General features: G+C 49.2%; 3 protein-coding genes and 1 non-coding gene across 7 annotated transcripts in view; 1 reads left to right on the forward strand and 3 right to left on the reverse strand.

Annotated features, from left to right (window-relative positions):
* PMM2 (phosphomannomutase 2) overlaps positions 1-20,027 on the reverse strand; it is a 51,789-nt gene extending 31,762 nt beyond the window's left edge. For 2 of the 4 annotated variants that reach the window (XR_014840843.1, XM_021086654.2), the window contains exon 1: positions 3,621-3,722. Coding sequence is in view for 1 of the 4 variants with exons in the window: in XM_021086654.2 (XP_020942313.1) it covers positions 3,621-3,686 (66 nt within the window). In the remaining 3 variants the exon portion in view is untranslated. Of the gene's footprint in view, positions 1-661; positions 744-3,620; positions 3,723-4,865; positions 5,890-19,910 lie in introns of those variants that run through there. The other 2 variants (XM_085017634.1, XM_085017633.1) reach the window with 2 other exon arrangements.
* TMEM186 (transmembrane protein 186) lies at positions 3,901-7,007 on the forward strand. The gene is made up of 2 exons (XM_003124605.5): positions 3,901-3,953; positions 4,973-7,007. Exons 1-2 carry the CDS (start codon positions 3,951-3,953, stop codon positions 5,606-5,608), a joined length of 639 nt encoding a protein of 212 aa, XP_003124653.2. The 5' UTR covers positions 3,901-3,950; the 3' UTR covers positions 5,609-7,007.
* Positions 20,028-24,340: 4,313 nt separating the features above from the next.
* Positions 24,341-25,507, reverse strand: part of ABAT (4-aminobutyrate aminotransferase) — a gene marked incomplete at its 5' end in the record, with an annotated part of 47,480 nt that continues 46,313 nt past the window's right edge. Inside the window, 1 exon segment of the mRNA NM_214263.1 lies at positions 24,341-24,519. Coding sequence (NP_999428.1) covers positions 24,398-24,519 — 122 coding nt within the window. The 3' untranslated portion in view covers positions 24,341-24,397.
* Positions 24,981-25,119, reverse strand: LOC146404555 (U4 spliceosomal RNA). The gene has a single exon (XR_014842633.1). It is a non-coding gene; the product is annotated as a U4 spliceosomal RNA (small nuclear RNA).

The following is a 25,507-nucleotide window of genomic DNA, read 5'->3' on the forward strand; positions in this document are numbered from 1 at the left end:
CTGTATGAGCCAGGAATTCCACTCCTGAGCATATATCTGGAGAAAACCATAATTCAAAAAGATACATGCACCCCCATGTTCACTGCAGCGTTATTTATTTATTTATTTTGCTTCATAGGCCTGCCCTAGAGGTATATGGAGGTTCCCAGGCTAGGGGTCCAATCAGAGCTGTAGCCGTTGGCCTACGCCAGCGCCATAGCAATGCAGGATCCGAGCCGCATGTGCCACCTACACCACAGCTTTTGGCAATGCCAGATCCTTAACCCACTGAACAAGGCCAGGGATCGAACCCACAACTTCAAGGTTCCTAATCGGATTCGTTAATCTCTGAGCCACAACGAGAACTCCTGTAGCGTTATTTATGACAGCCAAGACATGGAAGCAAACTTTCATCAATAGAGGAATGGGAGGAGTTCCTGTTGTGGTGCAGAGGAAGCAAATGCGACTGGTATCCATAAGGATGCTCATTTGATCCCTGGCCTCACTCAGTGGCTTAAGGATCTAGTGTTGGTCACAGACCTGGCTCAGGTCCCCAGGTGCTATGGCGTAGGCCAGCAGCTGCAGCTCTGATTTGACCCCTAGCCTGGGAGCTTCCATATGCTTCACCTGCAGCCCTAAAAGGCAAAGAAAAAAAAAAAAAAAAGCGGAATGTGGTCCATACCTAAATGGAATACTACAGACGTTCCTCTCCTCAAGAGCTGCAGGAGCGAATATTTAGGGGTGAAGAACCAGGATCACTGCAGCTTAGGAAGCGGTAGAGCAAAGGTTTAAAAAGAGGGACAGAGACAGAGAGGAGAGAGAAAATTAATTTCTTTTCTTTTTTTAAAATATGGAGCTCCAGGGCCAGGGATCAGGTCTGAGCCACAGGTGCCATCTATGGCTGCAGCACCACCAGATCCTTAACCCACTGTGCTGGGCCGTGGATGGAACCTGTGTCCCTGTGCTCCAGAGATGCCATTGATTCCACTGTGCCACAGCACGGACTCCATAGAGTTCATTTCAATCATGGTTGAATTTTAAGTGTTGGGAGTATGGCTATCAGGGTACTATTTTTTTCCAGTGATTCTATATGCCTGAGATTTTCCACGATAGAAAGTTGGAAAACCACTCACGCAGATTTATGCCCTACTTCTCTCTGCAGGCTTTTAAGTCTCAACTGCTTGTAGATGCAATGGCATTTCTTAGGAAAACACGCAAGACAGCAAAATTCTACTACTAAAACACTGAAATGTGCAGAGCTCTGGATTCCACTCTAATTAGATTTTACCTGTTTAGGTCACACCCTGTTTCAGCAGCTGCAAGAAAGATAACCGATTTGATTGCTTCCAGACTGTCCTTGTGCTTCTCAATGTTTGAGAATGAGTATATTCAGGAAGGGAAAGGCTGTCTACTGGACTGTTGCTAAAACATTTTTTACCTAGAGCACTCGGCACACACAAAAACAATTCCCTCTCTTTTTGTCTTTTTTGGGCCGTACCTGTGGCATATGGAGGTTCCTAGGCTAGGGGTCGAATCTGAGCTGTAGCTGCTGGCCTACGCCACAGCCATAGCAATGCAGGATCTAAACTGTTTCTTCGACCTACACCACAGCTCATGGCGACACCAGATCCTTAACCCACTGAGTGAAGCCAGGGATCGAACCCGAGTCCTCATGGATGCTAGTGGGGTTCGTTAACCATTGAGCCACGGGAACTCCAGAAACAATTCTCTTTTAAATTAGACTTTTTTTCCCTTTTTTCTTTTTATGGCCACATCCGCCTGAGCAAGGGGGTGACTCAGAGCTGCAGCTGCCGGCCTGTGCCACAACCATAGCAACACTGGATCTGAGCTGCATCTGCAACCTACACCACAGCTTTTGGCAATGCCAAATCCTTAACCCACTGAGCAAGGCCAGGGATCACACCCACAACCTCATGGATACTAGCTAGGTTCTTAACCCACTGAGCCACAATGGAAACTCCTAAATTAGACCTTTTTTTTGAGCGTAAAAATTACTTATGTTCACAGAAGAATGTCAAAGAATGTCATGTTTCAAATGCTTTAAGGGACTACATTGCAGGTTGCCTGGTGTTGTTATTCCATGCCTTATGCTTCTTTACTGTCCTGAACCACATGCGTAATAACCAGAACAGCCTCCAACCTTTTGGGCGGTGGAAGAAAATGGCCATCTTAGCAAACAACAACGCCCTGAGGCCCAGAGACTTGCACCAGATCTGCTGTGGGAAATCCAGATCACGTTTCACAGAGTCTCAGTTTCTTTATTTAAAACGAAATAACAACTATCCTACCTGGGATCAAAGAGGGAGAAAGGTTGACAGGGTCCAATGATATGTCAAAAGGCTTGGAAGTAAACTTAAGAGAGCACTCCGGCCAATGGGCCAATTAGAGCAGCAGTTTGTGTCCGTAATAAAGTTTTACTGGAACACAGCTGTGCTAGGTCCACATCTGGTCTATGGCTGCTTTTGGATTTAGGTTGAATAGTTACTACAGACCATATGGTCAGCAAACACGGAAGTATTTGCTATCTGGCCCTTTGCAAACAATGAACTGCTGACTTCGGCTCCAGGCCACTCTGAGTGTTTAACAACTTGCAAGTGTGCACTGATTAAGGAGTCAAAAAGGGCCTGTGGAGAACTTACAATTGTGCATCATCAGTACATACAGAGCACCTGTGGCTCAGAAAAGTAAAATGATACATCTAAGGCCACACGCATTCAGTGAGGAATTCTGGAGCACACCAGTGCTACCACCCGACCCAAACGCAGCAGGGTAGAGAGAGACTGAGGCCATTTAGCGCCAGTCTCAAGTTCAAATGGCTGCTCTTCTAATGTGTGCAAAGGGTAGGTCAGGGTAAGCTTCATCACAACGGTTCATCTTGAGACCTATCCGTGCTCGTGGCAGCAAAATCTGGAAATGGAAAGCAAGTTTCCAGGAGTCCAAGAAGGTTCTCGGCAGGCAGCCTGTGGCAATCTAGGTTTCCTCTATCACCCCCTTCCACTGCAAGGCTAGAGCAGGGAGTGGCGGTGGCAGCGAATACTTACTGAGTATTATTGAGCACAGTCTACCGTATGTAAGATAACTTTCAAGAACTTAAATGATTTCATCCATTCATTCAAACATCACATGGAACAGGTAGACGCCCCATTTAAAGCCACAGATGCTGAGGCTCTGAGGTTAACTAACTTGCTCAAGTCACACAGCTGTCAAGCAGACTCTGCTAGGTCTGTTTGGCCTGGAAACCTATGTCTTTCATGTCAGGCTACGGGCGCAGACCACAGGTGATAGGTCTGAAGACGGCACACAAGCTGGTAAACCCGGCTGATCCGGGATTCAAACCCAGGGGTGCTGATGAGAGTCCAGAACTGCGTTTTCCAATCAAAGTTCCTTGCTCTCAAGAGTTCCTAGCCTGTCCCTTCTCTCCGAGGACCCTGAAGTCTCGAAAAGCTGGTGAAGGCTTTCGTCTCATGACTCCAAGGAACCCAGAGTAAAGTTCAGCCCCTCCGTGGGAGGTAGGCGGTCCTTAGCCGCCACAGGCCGCCTACCTGGACGGTCGTTACACCCACCGGGGAGCCGTAGGGAGTTTTGCACCGGCGGCCGCCAGGCCGCCGGACGCCGCTTACCTGCCTGGGAGCGGTCAGAGTCCCGTCCACGTCGAAGAGGCAGAGCGCTGGGCCGGGAGCAGCCATGACCCCAGTTTCCACGTAAACCTTACACGACTTACTGGCACCTGGCACCCGGCCCGGAACTTCCGGGTCCGGCCCCCGTGCCGCAGGGCACGCCGGGAAGAGAATTCCCCTCCCGCAGTGCCCGAGACTAGCGTCGGCTTTGCTGGCTGGACTACAGATCCCAGAATGCAGCGCGCCCCCACGCTGTCCCATTAGGGCGGAGGACACGTTCTCGGAGATTCCCGGAACGCGAGGGACTCGCTTCCAGCTGCAGGCTGCGGGGCCATGGTAAGAAGGCAATTGGTGGCAAGAAAGGGAGGGGTCGTGCTTTGGGGGTCGGAGTCAGGCCCGGGGCAGGGCTGCGGACGCCTTAGGTTCTGATTCGGAGAATCCGGAGGAGGGACCTCCGACGTGGGTTCCCCGCCGTCCTATGCCCCCTAGGTCACGTGGGCCAACTAAAATTTAGCATTCACCGTGCATTACTGCATTTAAAGGCTTTAAAACTGTTACCTTCTTCAGTATGTTACGGATACCCACTTTGATAGAGAAACCAGGGCCCAGAGAGGTGGAGTAATTTGCCCAACGATCCACAGCCGGTGACTGTAGGAGCCAGGGTTGGAACCCAAAACTGGCTTCAAAGCTCAAAGCACCTTTCGGTGCAATATTCAAGGTGTAGAACTGTGCATCTAATAAAACCCTTGTGCTATGAGTTGACGCCTCCATCCCTTCCTCCTCCATTCTATCCCTTCCCTCAATCCAGGCCAAGGAAACAGCGTTTACGTTCTGCCCCCAAGATGACGCTTTTAACCTAACCGAGAATTCTACAGTTATTATGATGATTAGCTAGCGGATTTGTTCCCCACTGGGACACTGATTTAGTTTCCTGCTTGAGGAAGTGTTCACACAGGCCGTGGATCCGGTATCCAGCCAGAACCGGCCCTCCTTGGGTATGTGCTGAATGAATGAAGCCTGCGCCTACTTGAGCTGCCTGGAGGAAAGAGGTTGGGTTTGAAAGTCAGACTGCCCTACTCCCTGACTGTGTGTCTTTGGGTAAATTTCTCACCTTCTCTGGGCTTAGTTTCCTCAGTGGTAAAGTAGAAGCAGTGGTTCCTTTAGCACACAGCTTCCCTGACTATCACGTGAGGTAGAGGTAAAGCCTCTGATTTCAGCTTTCTTTCCATCTCTGGCAGTCATGCTGACCTCACCAGGCCGGCAGGATCCTCTGTAGCAGATGTTTTGCATGTGGTCCTTGTGTGATTAGCTTGGCTGAGTTCCAGAGAGAAATGGTCTCCCTGTCTCCTTTCCAGGCTGCCCTGCTCCGAGCTGTGCTGTGGTCACCAAGGCAGGCTGCATGGGGAAGGCCTTTCCACAGGCTGTGGCGCTGCAGTGGGCAGGATCCTAGGAGGTGGGCGGGGAGCAGGCCTCTGCCATCCAAGAAGAACCCGCTGGGCACAGAGACTGAGAAATTTCAGATGGTGTACCGGTTTGATGCCATCAGGGTCTTCGGGTACCTCTCTCAGCTGAAGGTGGCACAGACAGCGTTGACAGTGGTGGCCCTGCCGCCTGGCATCTACTGGTACTCCCAGGGCCTCATGACCTTCAACTCCCTGTGCCTGGCAGGCGCAATCGCCAGCTTCGCGCTGGCCATGTTGTGCTGGATGAGCCACTTCTTCCGGAGGCTGGTGGGCATCCTCTATGTGAATGAATCGGGCACGGTGCTGCGGGTGGCCCACCTGACCTTCTGGGGCCGGCGACAGGACACGTACTGCCCCGTGGCCGACGTGGTCCCCATGACAGAAAGCCAGGATCGGCCTCAGGAGCTGTTTGTGCGGATCCGGCAGTACAGTGGGAAACAGACCTTCTATCTCACCCTACGCTACGGACGCATCCTGGACCGGGAGCGTTTCATGCAGGTGTTTGGGGCGCTGGACTCACTCAAGTGAAGGACTGGGAGCCAGGCCGCCTGGGTCTCCCGTAGGAAGGCTCAGGGAAGGGTGAGGCTGAAGTGGGGAAGTCAGGCAGCTGGAAACTGTCAGGACCCCAGGGACTTGTCTTCTGGAATTGAGAAATTCACAAGGTAGAAGCTAGCAACCAGGTTTAGGAAAGAGGCCCTGAGTGCAAATTCTTAACTGCACTTATGTATGACATTGACAACAGCCAGAAGTTTCTGTTAAGAGCCAGATCTTGGAGGAAGCGATGCCAGGCTCGTTCCAACAGTGCACTGCTGGGAAATCAAAGACAGAGAGGTGGGGGTGTGTCAGAAGACCTGGGTCCCTCCATTCTCAAATCCCTGTCCTGAGGCGGGTTATCAAGTCTCTCAGATTGTTCTCACATTTTGTAAAGTGGAAAAATCCTGTCTCCTGGGATGGGTGTGAAAATAAACGATATCACTTAGTGCAGAGTTGCTAGTGCTGCAAAAGGCTTCTATGCCTGTGCTGCGCCCCCTGGTGGCCCCAGATCCGAAGGGACTGGGATGAAGCCTGGAGGTGGGTCCTTGGCGCCAGCCCCTCAGGGCACAGGGTCTGGGGTGGGGGTGTCCTCCAAGCAAGTTCACATCCAGAGGTCTAGGGGCTCTCACATGGGCAGGCTCTGCAACGTGATAAAGTCAGATGAGTGATATGCTGGAGCCGTACTTTATAAACTAAAGCCAGCTATATGCAGTGCCCCTGGTAATTAGTAATATGTTTACTACATAATCTGTAACAAAGGGCAAGTCATGATCTTTATAATTCTGCCACTGAAAAGTCAAAAATCACTAGGATTTGTTTTGTGGCCTTCTAGTCTTTTTTAAGAACTGTAGTAAAACAAACATAAATGTATCCTTTCAACCATTTCAAAGTGTACAATAAGTGATATTAAGTACATTTACAGGGAGTTCCCGTCGTGGTGCAGTGGTTAACGAATCCCACTAGGAACCATGAGGTTTCGTGTTCGATCCCTGGCCTCGCTCAGTGGGTTAAGGATCTGGCGTTGCCGTGAGCTGTGGTGTAGGTCGCAGACTCGGCTCGGATCCCAAACTGCCGTGGCTCTGGTGTAGGCCGGCGGCTACAGCTCCGATTCGACCCGTAGCCTGGGAAGCTCCATATGCCGCAGGAGCAGCCCAAGAAATGGCAAAAGAAATTTAAAAAAATTAAAAATTAAAAAATACATTTACAGTGTTGTTCAACCGTCACAACTCTTCATTTCCAGAACTTGTTCACAATTCCAACCAGAAACGTGGTACACATTAAACTGTAACTCCCCAGCTCCCCTCTTTTCCAGTCCCGGCAGCCACAAATCTGCTTTCTGACTCTATGGATTTGCCTATTCTGGACATTTCATATAAATGGAATCATATACTAAGGTGGCATGTTGTGTCTGGCTTCTTTCACGTGGCATAATTTTTCAGGGTTCATCCATGTTGTAGCATGTGCCAGAGCTCCATTCCTTTCTTTTTTTTTTTTTCTTTTTTGCCACACAGGCAGTATGTGGGAATTCCTGGGCCAGGGATTGAACCTACGCCGCACAGCAGCAACAAGAGCCACAGCGGTGAGAACGCAGGAGCCTCAACCCGCTAGGCCATCAGAGAACTCCCTCCATTCCTTTCTAACGTATAGAATGTCTGTCTCTATCCCATTTTATTTATCCAGTCATCTCTTGATGGACATTTTGATAGTCTCCACGTTTTGGCTATTGTGAATAATGCTGCTCTGTACACTGGGGTACAAATATCTGAGTTCCTGCTTTCAATTCTCTCTCTCTCTTTTTTTGGCCTTGTCCACGGTGTGTGGAAGTTCCTGGGCTAGGGATCGAACCCACTCCACAGCAGCAAATGGAGCCACATGAGTGACAAAACTGCATCCTTTAACCCTGGGCCACCAGACAACTCCTGTTCTCAGTTCTTTTGGATATTTTCTGATTAGTGGAATTACTGGATTATAGGGTAATTCTACAATTAACTTTATGAGGACCTGCCACACTTTTCCATGGTGGCTGCACCATTTTCCCACCAGCGATGCATAAAAGTTCCAGTTTACCCACTTTTTTTTTTTAACTTAAATAGCCACCCTAATAGGTGTAAAGTGGTATCTCACTGTGGTTTCAGTAGTTATTTAAAACATAGATGTTATCCTGTATTTGAATTTATTTGTGTGTGAGTTATAGACGCTCATTTAAAATACTCAGTCACAAGGGAAAAAAAACCTTGTAACTGAGATGGTGGATGTTAACTTATTGTGGTAATCCTTTTGCAATATATACATATGTTTGTGTATATATATATATATATATATATATTTTTTTTTTAAAGGGCTGCACTCGAAGCATATGGAAATTCCTAGGCTAGGGGTTGAATCAGAGCTGCAGCTGCCAGCCTATACCACAGCTACAGCTTATGGCAACACCGGATACTTAACCTACTGAGCAAGGCCAGAGATCAAACCCACATCCTTATAGCTACTAGGCTGGCTCATTACCACTGAGCCACAACAGACACTCCTTAATGTTGTTTATCTTAAAAAACTATTATGTCACTTATATCTCAAAATTGGAAAAAAACAGGCAGTATACCTTACAAATAGAAAAAAAAAGGCCCAGATTCTTTTTCTTTCTTTCTTTCTTTTTTTTTTTTTCAGCATGTGGAAGTTCCTGAGCCAGGGATCAAATTCAGGCCACCGCAGTAAGAATGTCAGATCCTTAACCTGCTGAGCCACCAGGGAATTCCTGATTTTTTTCATTTAAATATTTTTTATGCAAAAGGAATCAGTAATTGCACACGATTCCACTGTGTGGATGTAGCCAGTCCTTTAGCCTTTATTACTTAAATGATTTCCATTTTTTCTTTGCTATAAAGAATGTGATAAATATAAACTCTGTGGGGAGCTGGCCTCCCTCTGTGTAGCTTGAAGATGACATTTCAAGGAAAGTGATTTTGTATTCAAGATAACATGAAAGAAGTTAGATCTTCTTAATTTATTCCACTCCACGGAAACGAGCGAAGCCTGTGATTCAGGACAGTCTGTTCCCACAGGCTTCCAAATCTGTCATCATCCTGCCCACACCTCTTGTGCCGGGTGCTGAGGGCACCTTGGTTCATGAAAGGGGAAGATTTGAGCCTCTGTGGGGCTTTCAGTGTCTTGATGGGGAGGGAGGGCAGATGCTAAGTGCCTGTAGAACTGAGGACAAGTGCAGTGAAGCAAAGATTAGGGTTTGAGGCTGACTTTAAAAGTACGACCAGAGGAGTTCCCGCTGTGGCACAGTGGGTTAAGAACCTGACTTGCGGCGGCTCGGGTCGCTGCGGAAGCGCAGGTTTGATCCCCTGCTGGCACAGTGGGTTAAAGGATCCTGTGTGGCCACAGCCGCAGCTCGGATTCATTCCTTGTGTCTTGGATGAGGCCACTAAAAAAAAAAAAAAAGTATGACCAGAACCTGACCACTTACCCACCAGCCCTGCCATCCTGATGAAAGCTGCCCTCAGAGCCTCTGGATTTCTGCAGCCATGGCTTCCATACGGAGTCTGTCCTCACAGCAGTCAAAGTGATGTTTTTAAAAATGAGAATCACGCCCATTGTGGTGCAACTGAAACAAATCCACCTAGTAACCATGAGGCTGCAGGTTCGATCCCTGGCCTTGCTCTGTGGGTTAAGGATCTGGCATTGCCATGAGCTGTGGTGTAGGTCGAAGACGCCACTCAGATCCTGTGTTACTGTGGCTGAGGTGTAGGCCAGCAGCTGTAGCTCGCATTTGACCCCTCGCCTGGGAACCTCCATATGCCGTGGGTGCGGCCCTAAGAAAGCAAAAAAAAAAAAAAAAAAAAAAAAAAAACTGTAGTGATAATAATAAAATCAAAAAATAAAAATGAGAATCATATCAGTGCTGGAGAAGGTAGAGTCCTTACTGGGAATGGCCTGGCCTGGCCTGGCCCCACCCCTGCACAACTGCAGCTTCACTTGGCTGCATTTCCCTTGCTCTTCCTCCAATAATCAAGGACCCTCCAACCTCAGGGCCTTTGCACTGGCAGTCCCTCTGCCTGAAAGCCTTTCTTCCTAGATAGCTACAAAGAAGTGTCTGTCTCTCTGCAGTTTCTTCCTCTGGAGAACAGGGGTGTTACTATCTTTCCTCAAGAAGTTGTAGTGAGGATTCAGTTACACAGAAGACGTAGAAGATGATTATAGAGTTACCTGCAGCTGTGCCTTTCCTTACTCTTCCCTCCCCGTCCATCTGGGCCGTCAATGCCTGTGACGCTCTTCTTTTTTTTTTTTTTTTTTTTTTTTCTCTTTTTGCCTTTTCTTGGGCTTCTCCCTTGGCATATGGAGGTTCCCAGGCTAGGGATTGAATCGGAGCTGTAGCTGCCAGCCTACACCAGAGCCACAGCAACGCCAGATCCGAGCCGTGTCTGCAACCTACACCACAGCTCACGGCAACACCCACTGGGATCCTTAACCCACTGAACAAGGCCAGGGATTGAACCCAAAACCTCATGGTTTCTAGTCAGATTCATTAACCACTGAGCCACAACAGGAACTCCCTCTTCTTCTTCTTTTTTTTTTTTTTTTTTTTTTGGTCCTTTTGTCTTTTTAGGGCCTCTCCAGCGGCATTTCCCAGGCTAGGGGTCAAATCAGACCTGTAGCCACCCATCTATACCACAGCCACAGCAACTCGGGATCCAAGCTGCGTCTGTGACCTACACCACAGCTCACGGCAATGCTGGATCCTTACCCCACTGAGCGAGGCCAAGGACTGAACCCGAGACCTCATGGATGCTAGTTGGGTTCACTAACCGCTGAGCCACAATAGGAACTCCCTGAACCTCTTCTCCCAGACACACTCTGTGCCTACAACATGTCTTAATGATACAAGAGGGATGATTTGGCCTCGACTTATTTTTAATATAAGTTAATCAAACAGGCCTGTTAGGCTACTTGTAAGCAAGTATCTGAGTGAGCTTCATCCCTGGAGATTCTTTTAAGGGCTGCACCCATGGCATATGGAAGTTCCCAGGCTAGGGGTTGAATCGGTGCTTCACTGGCAACGCCAGATCCCTGACCCACCGAGCAAAGCCAGGGATCGAAACTGCATCCTCGTGGATACTAACTGGGTTCATTATAACTGAACCACAATAGGAACTCCACCTGGAGACTTTTTAAAAAATATTGCTGCCTTGGAGTTCCCGTCGTGGCATAGTGGTTAACGAATCCCACTAGGAACCATGAGGTTTCAGGTTCGATCCCTGGTCTTGCTCAGTGGGTTGAGGATCCAGCATTGCAGGTTGCAGACACGGCTCTGATCCCACGTAGCGTAGGCCAGCGGCTACAGCTCCGATTCGACCCCTAGCCTGGGAACCTCCACATGCCACAGGTGCCACCCTAGGAAAGGCAAAAAGACAAAAAAAAAAAAAAATGCTGCCCAAATAGCAATACCGGTCCCATAGGTGATTCTAATGCGTAGCCTGGCTTGGAAACCACTGCCCAGAAGTATGGGACAGTGGGAGGTGGGAGCCCTCCAGGCTCACCAGCCTTGCAAGAGCCTCCACCTGGATGCAAGGTCCGCTCACGCTTTGCCAGCAGAGGGCACACAGAGCCAATGCATCATTCCAGCCCCTTATTCCTGGCCATGGAGCACAGCCCTCCACGTGCTGAGGGAAAGGGCCTCGCTCAGGCTTTGGGACAGTTCTGGGCAGCTGTCCCCACTCCCCAAATCAGCAACAACAGAAACAAGGAAACTTGGCTGTACTCAGCCCCTGCCCCCCCCCCCCCCCCGCCCCAAGCTGGGCATCTGTGTTTTTATGCTTCCCAGGTAATTCCCAGGTGTCTCAGGTTTTGAGAATCCTTGTGTGCAACTGACCTTCCCCAGAGCCTCTCTGATGGTAAAGCAGCTTCTCTGAAAAGGGAGTGGTCTTTGGACTTGGGAGTGGGTATAGTGTCCATTCCTCCCCTTTGGAAACAATTTCAAAATCAGCAACCGAGAAATCCCAAGCTTATGGAGAGAAGGATGTTCACGGAAAGATTCTAATAGTGAAGCCAACACACAACAACAACAGAAAGTAAACTAAGTTTCCATTAGGAGGCAACACAATTTAATAAGCTATGGAATATTATGCCCTTAAAACGAGGGCGGCTAGATCACGTCTGCTGTGAAAAGGTAACCAAGCAGTAGCATTAAACGGAAAAGCAAATCACAGAATCTTATAGCTCTATAGGATCCTATACGTGCCATTTGTTTTTGTTTTGAAAGATGCATGTTGCAAATTGCTCACAGTGGTTAGTTACCTCTGGGGAGAGGATGAGGGTGGCTGAGATTAAGGGAGAACTTCCACTTTCAACTTTAGAACCTTCTAACATTGTTTAAAATTTTCAGAATGAGCGTGTCATCTATCTTAAGAAAAACGCCACCATAAACCCAACCTCTTCTGCCATCCTTTCCCTGTCCTGCCAGCCTTCTAGGTAAAGAGATAAGTTTCTCTGCATGAATTTCCATTCTGGACATGGAAGGAGGGTGGACGGGGAAACGTCCAGTCACTGGGCATATCGGTGAGGTAACCAGTTAGCATTTTGCAGACTGGTTTTCCTTCCCAAGTCTGCTACAAACAGTCTGGACTGTGGGCCCCTCCCTGTCCAGAGACTGTTTTTATTTCTTTCTCTGCGTATAGTTGATTTATGATGTTGTGCCAATTTCTGCTGTACAGGAAAGTGACTCAGCCACATGTATATATACACATACACACATACTTTCTCATAGTATCTTCTCTCATGTTCCATCACAAGGGATTACATGCAGTTCCCTGTGCTGTACAACAGGACCTCACTGCTTATCCCTTCTAAATGGAATAGTTTGCATCTACTCACCCCAAACTCCCCGTCCATCCCACTCCCTCCCCCCTGCCCCTTGGCAACCACAAGTCTTTTCTCCATGTCTGTGAGTCTGTTTCTGCTCTGTATGTAGGTTCATTTGTGCCATATTTTAGAGTCCACACCTGAGTGATATATGGTATTTGTCTTTCTGATTTACTTTACTTCATATGAGACTCTCTGGTTGCATCCATGTTGCAACAAATGACATTATTTCATTCTTGTTTATGGCCGAGTGATATTTTGTTATATATATGTATCACATTGTCTTTATCCAGTCATCTGTCAGTGGACATTTAGGCTGTTTCTATGTCTTGGCTGTTGTGAATAGTGCTGCAGTGAACATGCGGGTGCGTGTGTCTCTTTCAAGGAAAGTTTTGTCCGGATATATGCCCAAGAGTGGGACTGCTGGGTCACATGGTAGTTCTATAGTTAGTTTTCTGAGGACCCTCCGTACTGTTTTCCATAGTGACTACACCAATTTCCATTCCCACCAACAGTGGAGGAGGGTCCTTTTTCTCCACGCCCCCTCCAGCATCAGTTATTTGTAGACTTACTCATGATGGCCATTCCGATCGGTGTGAAGGGCTGTGATAATTTAGATGCAGGAAATGGGGTGACTTGTAGCATGTCCATTTTCATTAGGTGGTTCCTTGTGTCACCTCCTGAAATTCCTATGTTGAAACCACACCCCAGTGTGATGGTGTTTGGAGGTGGGGGGGCCTTTGGGAGATGATCAGGGTTCGAGGAGGTCATGAGGGTGGGGCCCTCACGATGGAATCAGTGCCGTGCAAGGGCACAGGCAGGTAGAGGCCCTCACCAAGGACCCAACCATGCTCTTCAGGCCCCCAGAACCATGCGAAATAAATGCCATTTATGCCGCTCAGCCTGATATTCTCTCAGAGCAGCCAGGGCTGAGATGCTGGTCCCTCAGACTGTGGTGAGAGTTGGCAGTGTATCCAGCTGGGGCACTGGTTACCTTCCTACACTGGTTACCAAATACGAGACTTAGCTTGTCACAGGGCAGATATCCCACCCCGAGCCCCTCATAAATAACCATGCTTGAAGCACTCCCCAGGGCAAAGGTGATGGCCTTCACTGCTTGCAGGGGGCAGCCTGGGGTGCATTAGCCAAATAACTAGGAGCGTGCCCTTGGCTGCTTGAGGACTTGTGAGTCCCCCAAATGGAAAGCCACAGGGTCTCTGTGAAACCCGGGCAGAGTCCAACTTTTATGGCCCTGTTTTGATCCGGCAGCATTCAGCTATAAAATCTTGCCTCATTAGAGTTAATCAGGCAGGGCCAATACCATCTGGCCCTGTTTGTACCAGTTCTAGTGACAAAACATCCTTTCACTGATTAACAGTTGTAATAGATGCCGGGAACTGGTGGGGCGGGTCCCCGGCCTGGGAAGTAGAGTTTATGTTCAGAACTGCGAGTGAGCCCAGAGATCGGTGACAAAGGAACCACTGTGTATTAAGCATACGCTCCATGTCAGGTGGTAATGATGTGATTTCCTGTTGGGGGTGGGCCAGAGAGAGGGCACAGGTGGAGGGTAAAGCACGAGGCCTGGAAGCAAGACTTCTTGCCTGCTGGAATCCCAGCCCTCCTGCTCCCCAGCGGTGACCTTGGGCCAGTCCTATAACCTCTCTCTGTGCCTTGGTTTCTTCATCTGCGCATCGATGATAAAGGCACCTACTTAGGGTAGTTGAAGTGGCAACCTTACTACATGAAAAGCGCTTAAAACAGCGTTTGGGGGAATTCCTGTTGTGGTGCAGTGGAAACGAATCCGACTAGGAGCCATGAGGTTGCGGGTTCAATCCCTGGCCTCACTCAGTGGGTTAAGGATCTGGTGTTGCTGTGAGCTGTGGTGTAGGTCTCAGAAGAGGATCAGATGTGGTGTTGCTGTGGCTGTGGCGTAGGCCGGCAGCTGTAGCTCTGATTCGACACCCCTAACCTGGGAATCTCCATATGCTGTGGGTGCGGCCCTAAAAAGAAATAAGAAAAACAAACAAACAAAAAAAACCCCAGCACTTGGGATGTGGAGAAAAAGGAACCCTCTTGCACTCTTGGTGGGAATGCAAAGAGATACAGCCGCTATGAGGAACAGTACGGAGTTTCCTCAAAAAACTAAAAATAGAGTTACCGTATGGTCCAGAGATCTCACTCCTGGGCATATATCTGGAGAAAACTCTTAATTTGAAAAAACATATGCTCCCCGATGTTCACTGCAGCACTATTCACAATAGCCAAGACATGGAAGCAACCTAAATGTCCATCAACAGATGAATGGATAAAAAGATGTGGTACATATCCACAGTGGAATACTACTGAGCCATAAAAAAGGATGAACTAATGCCACTTTCAGCAACACAGATGCAACTAGAAATTATCATACTAAGTGAAGTCAGACAAAGACAAATGTATGATATGACATATATGGAATCTAAAAAAATGATACAAATGAACATATTTACAAAACAGAAACAGACTCACAGACAGAAAACAAACTTATGGTTACCAAAAGGGAAGGAGCAGGGGTAAACTAGGAGTTTGGGATTAACTTAAACACACTACTGTATGTAAAACAGACAAACAACTGTACAGCACAGGGTACTAATGTCTTATAATAATCTATAAGGGAAAAGGATCTAAAAAAGAATATATAACTATATATGTACTATAAAAGGTATATATAACTGAATCACTGTGCTCTACGCCTGAAACTAACACAACCCTGCAAATCAACTATACTTCAATTTTTTTTTAAAAGTTAATGGATGAATTGTAAAAAACAAAACCAAAACCAAGAACAAAACAGCACGTGGTCCAGAGAAGCCCTTGCTAAGTATTAGCTGCATGCCTGTTACCAGCCTGACTCTGCAGATGATGCTCAGAGATGTGAAGTGATTTGCTCAAAGTCACCCACCTAGAAAGCAGCAAAGCTGGGCCATTCTAGTGCCTTGCCCTGCCTCCCCGGGGCAGGGAAGAAGGGCAGAAAATAGAGTCACTAGTTTTTGTTTTTGATTTACACAGTCTTCACTGATTCCTCATACCACTGCTGTGAGCTCAGTACAATCTGCATTTTAGGAGTTCCTGCCGTGGTGCAGTGGTTAACAAATCCGACTAGGAACCATGAGGTTGCGGGTTCGATCCCTGGCCTTGCTCGGTGGGTTAAGGATCCGGTGTTGCTGTGAGCTGTGGTAAGTCGCAGACACGGCTCGGATCTTGCGTTGCTGTGGCTGTGGTGTAGGCTGGTAGCTACAGCTCCGATTCAGCCCCTAGCCTGGGAACCTCCATGTGCCGCAGGAGCAGCCCTAGATAAGGCAAAAATACCAAAAAAAAAAAAAAAAAATCTGCATTTTATAGGTGAGGAAAGTAAAGCACAGAGAAGGTAGGAAACTTGCTTACAGGCACACAGCAAGTTTAACGATAAATGAGGGTTCGTATTCAGGCCTACAGGATGCAGCTCCCGAGGAGGCTCGGCGACAGTGCCTGGAAATCCCCAAACTCAGAGCATAAAGTGGCCGAAAACAAGCTTCAAGCAGTCAACAAACCCAGACAAGTAATAGAAACTGTGCACACTGTCCAATTTCCCCACTTTTAGAAGAAAATGCTAGAATTTAAAAATATAGTGCATTCAAAACTGACAACACCGAATGCTGGTGAGACTGTAGAATAGGAACTCTGTCCGCAGCTGCTGGGAAGGGGAAGGGGTGCAGATGCTCTGGTGGACAATGCTGCAGACTGTGTGTCCCCAAAGTGCTACAGCCTGAATTGTGTCCCCCCCCAAATTCCTACGTTGAACCCTAACCCGGTGTGATGGATGGGATGTGGAGGTGAGGCCTTTGGGAGGTGACGGGGATCAGGGCCCTTACAGGAGACCCTGGGGCGCGGCCTCGCCCCTCCCGCTGGGTGCGGACAGAGAGAGGACAGGCGTCTGTGAAAGAGGGAGCAGCACCTTGACCTTGGGCTTCCCAGCCCCCAGAAGTGTGAAGATTCCTGATGCGTTTCAGCCGCAGCCTGTGGTGTGAGTGACAGCAGGTTCTTACGAGGCCAGACACAGGCTGACCAGACAACCACCAATTGTGCTCCCGGGCGTTTATGCGGTAACTGTGCGTCCACACAAAACCTGCCCAGGAATGTTTGCAGCAGCCTTGCTAATAATGAGGAAATGCCGAAAACGGGAATCGAACCCGTGTCCTTCAATAAGTGAATCAGTAAACAGACTCTGGTGCATCCACACAGCAGAGGAGGATGAGTCAGGAGAAAGAGAAACGAGCGCTCAGGCTACAGAACTACAGGGACAAACCTTCACTGCACGTTGCTGAGCAGAAGAAGCCGCTCTGAAAAGGCTCCGTACGTGGGATTCCAACCACACGACATTCTGGAAAAGTGAAACTATGGAGGCGCACAAAGATCAGTGGTGGCCTGAGGTTAGGGGGAGGGCAGGACGAACTGGGGGAGCTCGGAGGATTTTTAGGGCAACAAAAGTATTCTGTATATTTTAATGGTGAACACATGATATGATGAGGCCTTTGTAACACGCACTGAACTGCACACAGCACAAAGCCTGGCCGTACTGTAAATGATGGGCTTTACTTAATAAGACTGTATCGGTGCTGGCTCATCAATTTCTTTTTTTTTTTTTTGTCTTTTTAGGGCTGCACTCGCAGCATATGGAGGTTCCCAGGCTAGGGGTCTAATCGGAGCTATAGCTGCCGGTCTACACCACAGCCACAGCAATGCCAGGTCTGAGCCACGTCTGCAACCTACACCACAACTCACGGCAAGGCTGGATCCTTAACCCACTGAGTGAGGCCAGGGATCGAACCCGAAACCTCATTGTTCTTAGTCATATTTGTTTCCGATGCACCATGACCGAACTCCGTGGCTCATCAATTTCAACAAATGTAGCATAACAAGGCAAGTCAATAATAGGGGAAACTGAGGGAGGCCTATAATGGGAACTCCCCAAATTCTTTTTTCCTAGGAATCTAGCTGTCTACAAAAAATATATATATATATATATATATATTTTTTTTTTTTTTTGCTTTTTAGGGCCACACTTGAAGCACATGGAAGTTCCTAGGCCAGGGGTCGAACTGGAGCTGCAGCTGCCAGCCTATGCCACAACCACACCAGATCCAAACTCTGTCTGCGACCTACACCACAGCTCATGGCAACGCCGGGTCCTTAACCTGCTGAGCAAGGCCAGGGATCAAACCTGTGTCCTTATGAATGCTATTCAGGTTCATTACTGCTGAGCCACAATGGGAACTCTTTTTTTTTGTTTTTTGTTTTTTTAAAATGGTCACACCTGCAGCATATGGAAGTTCTCGGGCCAGGGATTGAATTCGAGCCACAGCTGTGACCCACACCACAGCCGCGGTGAAGATCCTGACCTCCCCCGCCCCCGGCCCCCGCCCTTGATAGGAAAACTGAAGGCTGGGTAAGAAGCAGAGAGCAGCAACCCAACACTCGATGTAAACACAACAAAACATCATTCTATACTAAAAACAAAGACTGAACCAGGAGGTTGTTCCCTCACAGGGTCCTGCTAAAAGCTACAAGGCCCAAGTTTAGTTTGGGCCTGGAAGTCTTTGTTTTTCTTTTTGATTGTGCCCAGGGCATGTGGAAGTTCCCAGATCAGGGATTGAATCCACACTACAATAGCAACTTGAGCTGCTGCAGTGACAACACCAGATACTTAACCCACTGAGCCACAAGAGAACTCCTGGAAGTCTTTTTTTTTTTTTTCTTTTTAGGGCCACACCTGTGGCATATGGCGGTTCCCAGGCTAGGGGTCCAATCGGAGCTACAGCTGCTGGCCTATGCCAGCGCCACAGCAATGCAGGATCTGAGCCATGTCTGTGACCTACACCACAGCTCACGGCAATGCCAGATTCTTAACCCATTGAGCGAGGCCAGGGATCGAACCCCCATCCTCATGGATCCTAGCTGGGTTTGTTAACCGCTGAACCATGAAGGGAACTCCTTGGAAGTCTTCTTAATCTTGATTTTGGTTTCAACAAGAAATTCTGAAAGTGTTTCAGAATCCCCAAGTGAAGGAAGAAGGGCAGGCATCACTGCCCCCATCTGTGAGGAGTGGACCTTATTAAGCTTAGGGCTATAAGCAAAAAGAGGACTTTGAGAGGCCCCAGTGCTTAGAAAGTTAGAAAACACGAGTAGGGAGTTACCTGGCGGTTCAGCGGGTTAAGGATCTCGAGTTGTCACTGCTGTGACTCGGGTCACTGGTGACATGGGTTCGATCCCTGGCCCTGGAAATTCCACATGCTGTTGGCTTGGCCAAAAATTTTAAAAAGTAACCCTTTTTTTTTTTTTTTTTTTTTTTTTGCTATTTCTTGGGCTGCTCCCGCGGCATATGGAGGTTCCCAGGCTAGGGGTCGAATCGGAGCCACAGCAACGCGGGATCCGAGCCGCGTCTGCAACCTACACCACAGCTCATGGCAACGCCGGATCGTTAACCCACTGAGCAAGGGCAGGGACGGAACCCACAACTTCATGGTTCCTAGTCGGATTCATTAACCACTGCGCCACGACGGGAACTCCAACCCTACAACCTCACTCCTCCCTGAGCAAAGCTCTCTGATATACTTTTTTTTTTTTTTTTTTGTCTTCTTAGGGCTGCACCCATGGTATATGGAGGTTCCCAGGCTAGGAGTCGAATTGGAGCTGTAGCTGCCGGCCTATGCCACAGCAACGCCAAATCCCAGCTGCTTTTGCGACCTACACCACAGCTCAGGTCAGTGTGGGATCCTTAACCCACTGAGCCAGGTCAGGGACCGAACCTGTATCCTCATGGATACTAGTCAGATTCCTTTTTGCTGAGCCACGACGGGAAGTCTCCTACACTTTTGAGAGTTATACATCGAGTGCTGTCCATTATGTCCGAACGGCACAAGAACCTAAGTTGTTTCAGAATTCGGTTGTTTCTACTGACGGTTCCAACATCACCCAAGGAATATTCCTGTGTAAATCTCCCACTTCCAGCTCCCACATGCTTTCATGAAGGAGATCACGGAAAAATCAGCCCGCTTCATGGCCTGAGGCCCGGCTCGGGGCTGCAGCCCTGAACCGCTCCCATCACCATCACATCCTTTCCCAGGATGAGGCAGGCCCGCCGGCACCACACCTGCTCCAGGCCGAGCACCCAGCAGGCCACGCTCCCGCCGCCACCACCCACGACCTCACCGCGCCCTGTCCCCACACTGCCGCCGGTGACAGCCGCCACGCGCTCTGCACCCACACGGCCACCCCCTGCGTCGCGCCGCGGCTACTCCACCAGCACCTGGAGGGAGCATCCTGGACCGCCGCTGCCTTCCTGCCAACTTGGATGGTGGCAGTGACTGTTTTAACAAAGGCCCTGGCACCTTCCACCCCACCTGCCTTAGGAACTCACTGTAGTGCTGACCGCTTTAAGTCCACTTTCCCAGGCGGGTGGCCAGGCTGGCGGTGAGAAGGGTCCGGAGCGGTGGGTCTGCCACCAACCCCACGCTGACTGCGCCTGCGCGCTCCCACTCCCCGGGGCGGGTCAGCCTTGGCTTCCGGCTTGTGGGATGCTGGGTGGGTTTCCCAACCTTGCTGAGCGTCAGGCTCCTCGTGTTATAAGCAGGCAGACACAGCCCTAGCTTAAAGGTGTGGTGTGAACATTACCAAGGCCCCACAGAATGTGCTTGCGCTTAGCAGATGCTCATCGTGTGATAAATACGATCACTACACACAATCATTCTTAAAAACACATTTAATGGTAGGTACTGCTTTCCCAGTCAATTATTTCATAGACGGGTGTCCGAGCTGAAAGGAACCTTAGAAATCATGTGGTCCACCATCCATGTTCCAGGTGAGAAATATAAGGACCACGGAGACAGCTGGGTGCCCTCAGGTGCCCACGACCCCCGGTTCCGGGTCAGGACACCAGGAGGACCAAAGAGCCAACTCATTCCCGCAGGTGCTGACTCAGCATCTCTTCCGTGTGATCCCAGGCTGCACCTGCCTCTCAGGTGACTCCAGTCAGTCCACTTACCACCTCAATCTGTGATAGAGAGACTCTGACTTAATTGGTTTGGGGTGGGGCCCCAGCCTTAGGATTTTTTTACAAAGGTCTTGAGGGTGATGCCGGAGTGCATCTGATGTTGAATGTCACTGTCCTGGATGTTTTGGATTCTGTACTTTTCCTTCTTTCTCCATCCAACCCATTATTGTCCTGGTCAGGCCACGCAGGTTATTTTGATGGCCACAGTTTTCTGACTGGTCACTGGCCCCCCGTTCTTCACAGCGGACACTCAGGACAATCTTTCTAGAATGCATGTTGGATTACCCTCCCTGCTCTAAACCTTTGGTGACTCCATCAGTGCATGGAAGACCCAGTCTGGCACAAAAGGCCCTCTGGATCCGAGCCCTGCCTTTCTTTAGCCTGGTCCCCAGGCTCTTCTGGTCTCCCTGTCTCTGTGATGGAGTGATGCTGAACACCATGGAAATGCCTGCCTCGCTTGCCCTCGTGCTTTCAGCTAGCTATTCTCCTGGTCTGGAAAACCTTCCCTCTCTCATCTGAGTCACTGGAGCAGAGTTCCTGCCTGGCCCTAAAGATGAAACTCAGAAGCCTAACTTCCACCCTGACTTGGGGTGTATCCTTTGCTCCTGTACAGCATCCTGTATCCTGGTCCTTATGCCGGGCTGCTGTGACCTTTGCCCCACAAGAAGGTGAGCTGAGGATAAGGATGCACTCTGATGAGATAAATGGCCTCACCGTGCTTCCCGAGTCCAGGGCAGACAGGGCCGGTAGAGAATTCCCTTGAGACATCCCTAAGACCACTGTAACAGGTGCTTCACAGGAACCTGTCGAATAAGTCCATACTCAAACCACGTCCAACCAGAAAGGCCACATTTCCTCTGCTGTTTCCATTATAAATACTTTGTTTTTAATTTAAGAACACAGGAGACAATAGATTGAGTTCATGGAATTGTACATACGGTCATCAGTTACACTGTGTTAATGTGACATGTTAATTTCTTCATCATGTATTGGCACTGTCAACAGAATACTGTAAACAAGATCACTTGGTATGCGTAAGTCGGCGAGGCTTCCTAGCTATGGTTTTCTACCATGAGCTAATATATAGATAGAGATAGGTATAGATACATAGATGTATTAATGTACACAGTTCTGCATGGTTTCTGAGTGTCGGTAAAAATTATTAAAAAAAACACCTATTTATAATAAACGTGAGGATGTGCTAAGATTTGCTATTACTGGACTTTGTTTTCTGTAAAAGTGATGAGACACTGACTAAACTCTATGGCACTCATGTATGATGGATTCATTTCCAGACCCTCGGCCGCAGAAGCGCCTCTGCATGGGCTCCGCCCGAGCCAGCAGCCTGTTCCCCTGGGCTCCTGGTGTTTTCAACAACCTCTCACACATTTCCTGACCAACGCCGAGAATTTTTTCCCTTGAAATTCTTCCAGCTACACTCCGACCTCCAAAAGACGAGGATGTTTCAGGAACTCATTATGCCCTGAGTCAACAAGGACCTGCTGATAAATGGCTTAAAAAGTTTTACGAGAAATAACTTCCCTTGGTACAGAGTGAGTAAGTCTGGAAATGACTTTCCAGATAAAAAAGACTTCATTTTTCTGTCAGTGCCCTGTGGGGAGAGAACAAAATATTGGAGCCACTCTATCCACCAAAGACAGCCAAGTTTCTGGTTGTGCCCTGGCTTAAAAACATCTTGGACTCCAGGAACCTCATTGTATATTTGCATCCAATGGTCAAGTTCTCAGGAGAAAGCATACATATGCGAATACATGACTTATGGTTTGGTTTGCATTTTGCTTGTTTGTTTAATAAGGCCTTGAATCTTGGGATATTGCCTGTGGAATCTAGGTCCCCAGTGAAAGATCTGAGATCGTGAATCGAAATGTCTTTGCATATACTGTTCCCTTTCTGCAACACTCTTCCTTGCCTTGTCTGCTTGGTGAACTCTTATTCATCCTGCAAAGCCCCGCTCAAATGTCACTTTCTCCTGGAACCTCCTTGGACCCTTAGGTGGACTGGGGCACTCCCTCTGATTTCCTGATGTTCCTACATATACTACTGTCATGGCACCTGCCATGCTGCTTTAGTTGTTGGTTTAAAAGTCTTTTGTCCCCAGTGGGATGTGAATCCCTTGAGAGAGCAGGGACGAGGTTTTATTTCACTTCAGATTTCTAATGCTCAGCACTGGGCTTGGGACAGAGCAGGTATTTAATGCAAGTGTCATGAATGAATGATGAGATAAATAAATGAATATACAAATGAATAAGCAAATGAGTGCAGGGAGAGGGAGGCTCTCTTTCGTGGGCAGCACAAATGCTTTGGGACACAGCAGAGCTCCTTAGTTCATGGATCCGTCCATGTCTACTAAACATGTTAGTGCATTTCATTCTTGGCAAACACAGGTTGATGACCAAATCTGCTGAAGAGTAGAAGTGGAAAAAACCAAACCACTTTGAGATCTTTGGATGATTAGTTATTAGAAGAAAAAAGTGCTGAATCGAGAACCTTGATCTGCCCAGTCTCCCCCAACAGTCAACCAAGGCACCAGGAGGTGAAGTGGCTTCCGTTTGGACAGAGGGTACAGGCCAGGCTTCCTTCGTCTCCCCGCTAACCAATCCCTCACTCCCGTGGGACCACCGAATGCTCTTTTCAGGAGCATCTGAAGTCAAATCAGCTCCAAAATTGTCTCGCCTGTAGCAGAGACCCCCTTAGCCTCAGCCATGGTCCATTGATGCCTCTGAGCATCCCCTGCCCAGTAATCTCACACCCATTCACTCAGGAAGATCTCTGACTCCGAGGAGGTACAAGGACAAGGAAACCACTTCGCGCCAACAGGCTGTTTCCCTGCTGGTGCCTTTAATTTATGATGCTTCCCTTGGGAAGAAACGTAGTCTAGTCACCGATTTCCTCTGATGGAACAGCACAGCCGTGCCCGGGGCTGCTCAGAAGTGGGGCAGAGGGGGATGAGCAGAAGCTAGAAAGGGTCTGCCTGGCCAGAGGTCCAAAGTCAGACCCTGGATGCTGTGGGGACAGGAGCGTAAGCCCCAGGCCCAGGGCTCACGCTCCCTATGCTTCTGACCCCATGGCTCGTGTGTGTGCACCCCTGCGGGTGATCGGGTCACAGCTTTCCTTCCATAGAGGTCTGGGCTGACATTTAACAGGAGGGAGGGAATTTGGGGACCAGAGGGTGGGGGCAAGACCCATGGGTGATGCCACCCAGAGTTCCTCCCAGGAGAGGCCCCATCAAGGAGAGAATTCACAGTTTAGGGGGGAACCCTCTGGAGGCCAGAGAACCCCTTCCCACACCTCTGAGCTCCATCCTAATGTCCCTACTGGCCTGCCTTCAGAGGCTCTGTCCTGCCTTCACTGGACCGTGGGACGTGAGCTGCAGGGCCCGGGGGAGAGGGTGAAGCATGCTTGTTTGCACAGGGCGAGGGGAGCCACCTCCCCTCATAGGATGTGTCACTTGAGAGGGACGGAACCCAGGAGTCCCAGCCACCAGTCCCAGGAGCAGGTGCCATTCCCTTGACTGGCTTGCAAAGATATTGTTGGGGTCCAGGGCGGCGGATATAGGGCCAGGACCCGCAGGGCCCATCCTAACACTATGTCTAGGGCTCAAGCAGAATTTCTGGGCTTAAACCAAGGCGCGCCATCAGCTCTGCAGGGAGGGAGACCCAAACCGGCTCCCCCTCCCTGCCCCACCAGCCACCAAAAACCCCCTCTTCCCACAAAGAACCCTCCCGTTTGTGCATCACCTCTGATATTTTGAGTGAAAACATGAATTAGGCAAACTAATCACTTGGACGATTGTTGAGATCGGGGCTTCCTCGGGGCGTGGAGGAAATGGCTTTTTACTTGAAGTCGGCTAAGATGTCGCTGAAAATATTGAGGAACAGGTGTGCGTGGTGATCCCTGAAGACCAGAGTGGGACGGAAGCGGATGGATTTGTCGCCACAGCCCCCCAGCATCACACCTGGAAGGAGGGGCGGTGGGGAGGTTAGGCACCTGGGCTCAGAGGCAGAGCCATGAGGACCGGGAGGGGCTGTCCTTCCGCTCCCGTCCTGCCCCTTCCTCCCGCCGCCTCCCTCCCTCCCAGCTCTGCTGCCCTTGAACTAGGTCTGGTGATGGAGAAACCCTGAGAGAAAGTCCTGGCCTTCCAGAAACTCATGGTGCGGTGGGGAAAGAAAATAAGCAAAGAAATACATTACAGGAGTTCCTGTCGTGGCACAGGGGTTAATCAATTCGACGAGGAACCCTGAGGTGGCGGGTTCGATCCCTGGCCTTGCTCAGTGGGTTAAGGACCCCGCATTGCTGTGGCTGTGGTGTAGGCCGGCAGCTACAGCTCCAATTCGACCCCTAGCCTGGGAACCTCCATGTGCCGAGGGAGCAGCCCTAGAAAAGGCAAAAAGACAAAAAAAAAAAAAAGAAAAAAAGAAAAAAAAATACATTACAAAAGTGTGGGCAGGTCAGAAGCACGTATGTGGGATAGAATGTGCTTATTTTATTTTTTCAATTAGCAATAATCACGCTTTGGATAACCTCATTGGCTACGATGCTGCCACCGCGCAAAGCTTATTTTACTTTTTGTTTTTGGCCACCCTGAGGCATATGGAGTTCCTGGGCCAATGATCAGATCTGAGCCATAGCTGCAACCTAAGCCGCAGCTGTGGCAGCCCTGGATTCGTAACTCACTGTAAGGCCCAGGAATTGAACTTGTGTCCTGGTGCTACAGAGACGCCGCCGATCCTGTTGCGCCACAGCGGCAGCTCCAAGAACCTGCTCATTTTAAAGGGTGACTTCACCTTTGACTAGATGGGGGTCCTTGTCTGGGTTGTGCGCGTCTCTGAGGCTCAGTGTTGGCACTCCCCCTGCCTTTCAGGGCTGCAGGGATTCTGTAAGGTGCAACCCCTGAATGATGCCATGCTCGCCCCGCAGCAGGCTCTCGCTCTGATTCCCCACTT

The sequence above is a fragment of the Sus scrofa genome, chromosome 3, assembly GCF_054392235.1.
Source record: "Sus scrofa isolate SSC_HxYL_T2T_F1_AM1 chromosome 3, Sscrofa_HxYL_maternal_Yorkshire_Landrace_v2.0, whole genome shotgun sequence".
In the NCBI taxonomy this organism is placed as follows: Eukaryota; Metazoa; Chordata; class Mammalia; order Artiodactyla; family Suidae; genus Sus; species Sus scrofa.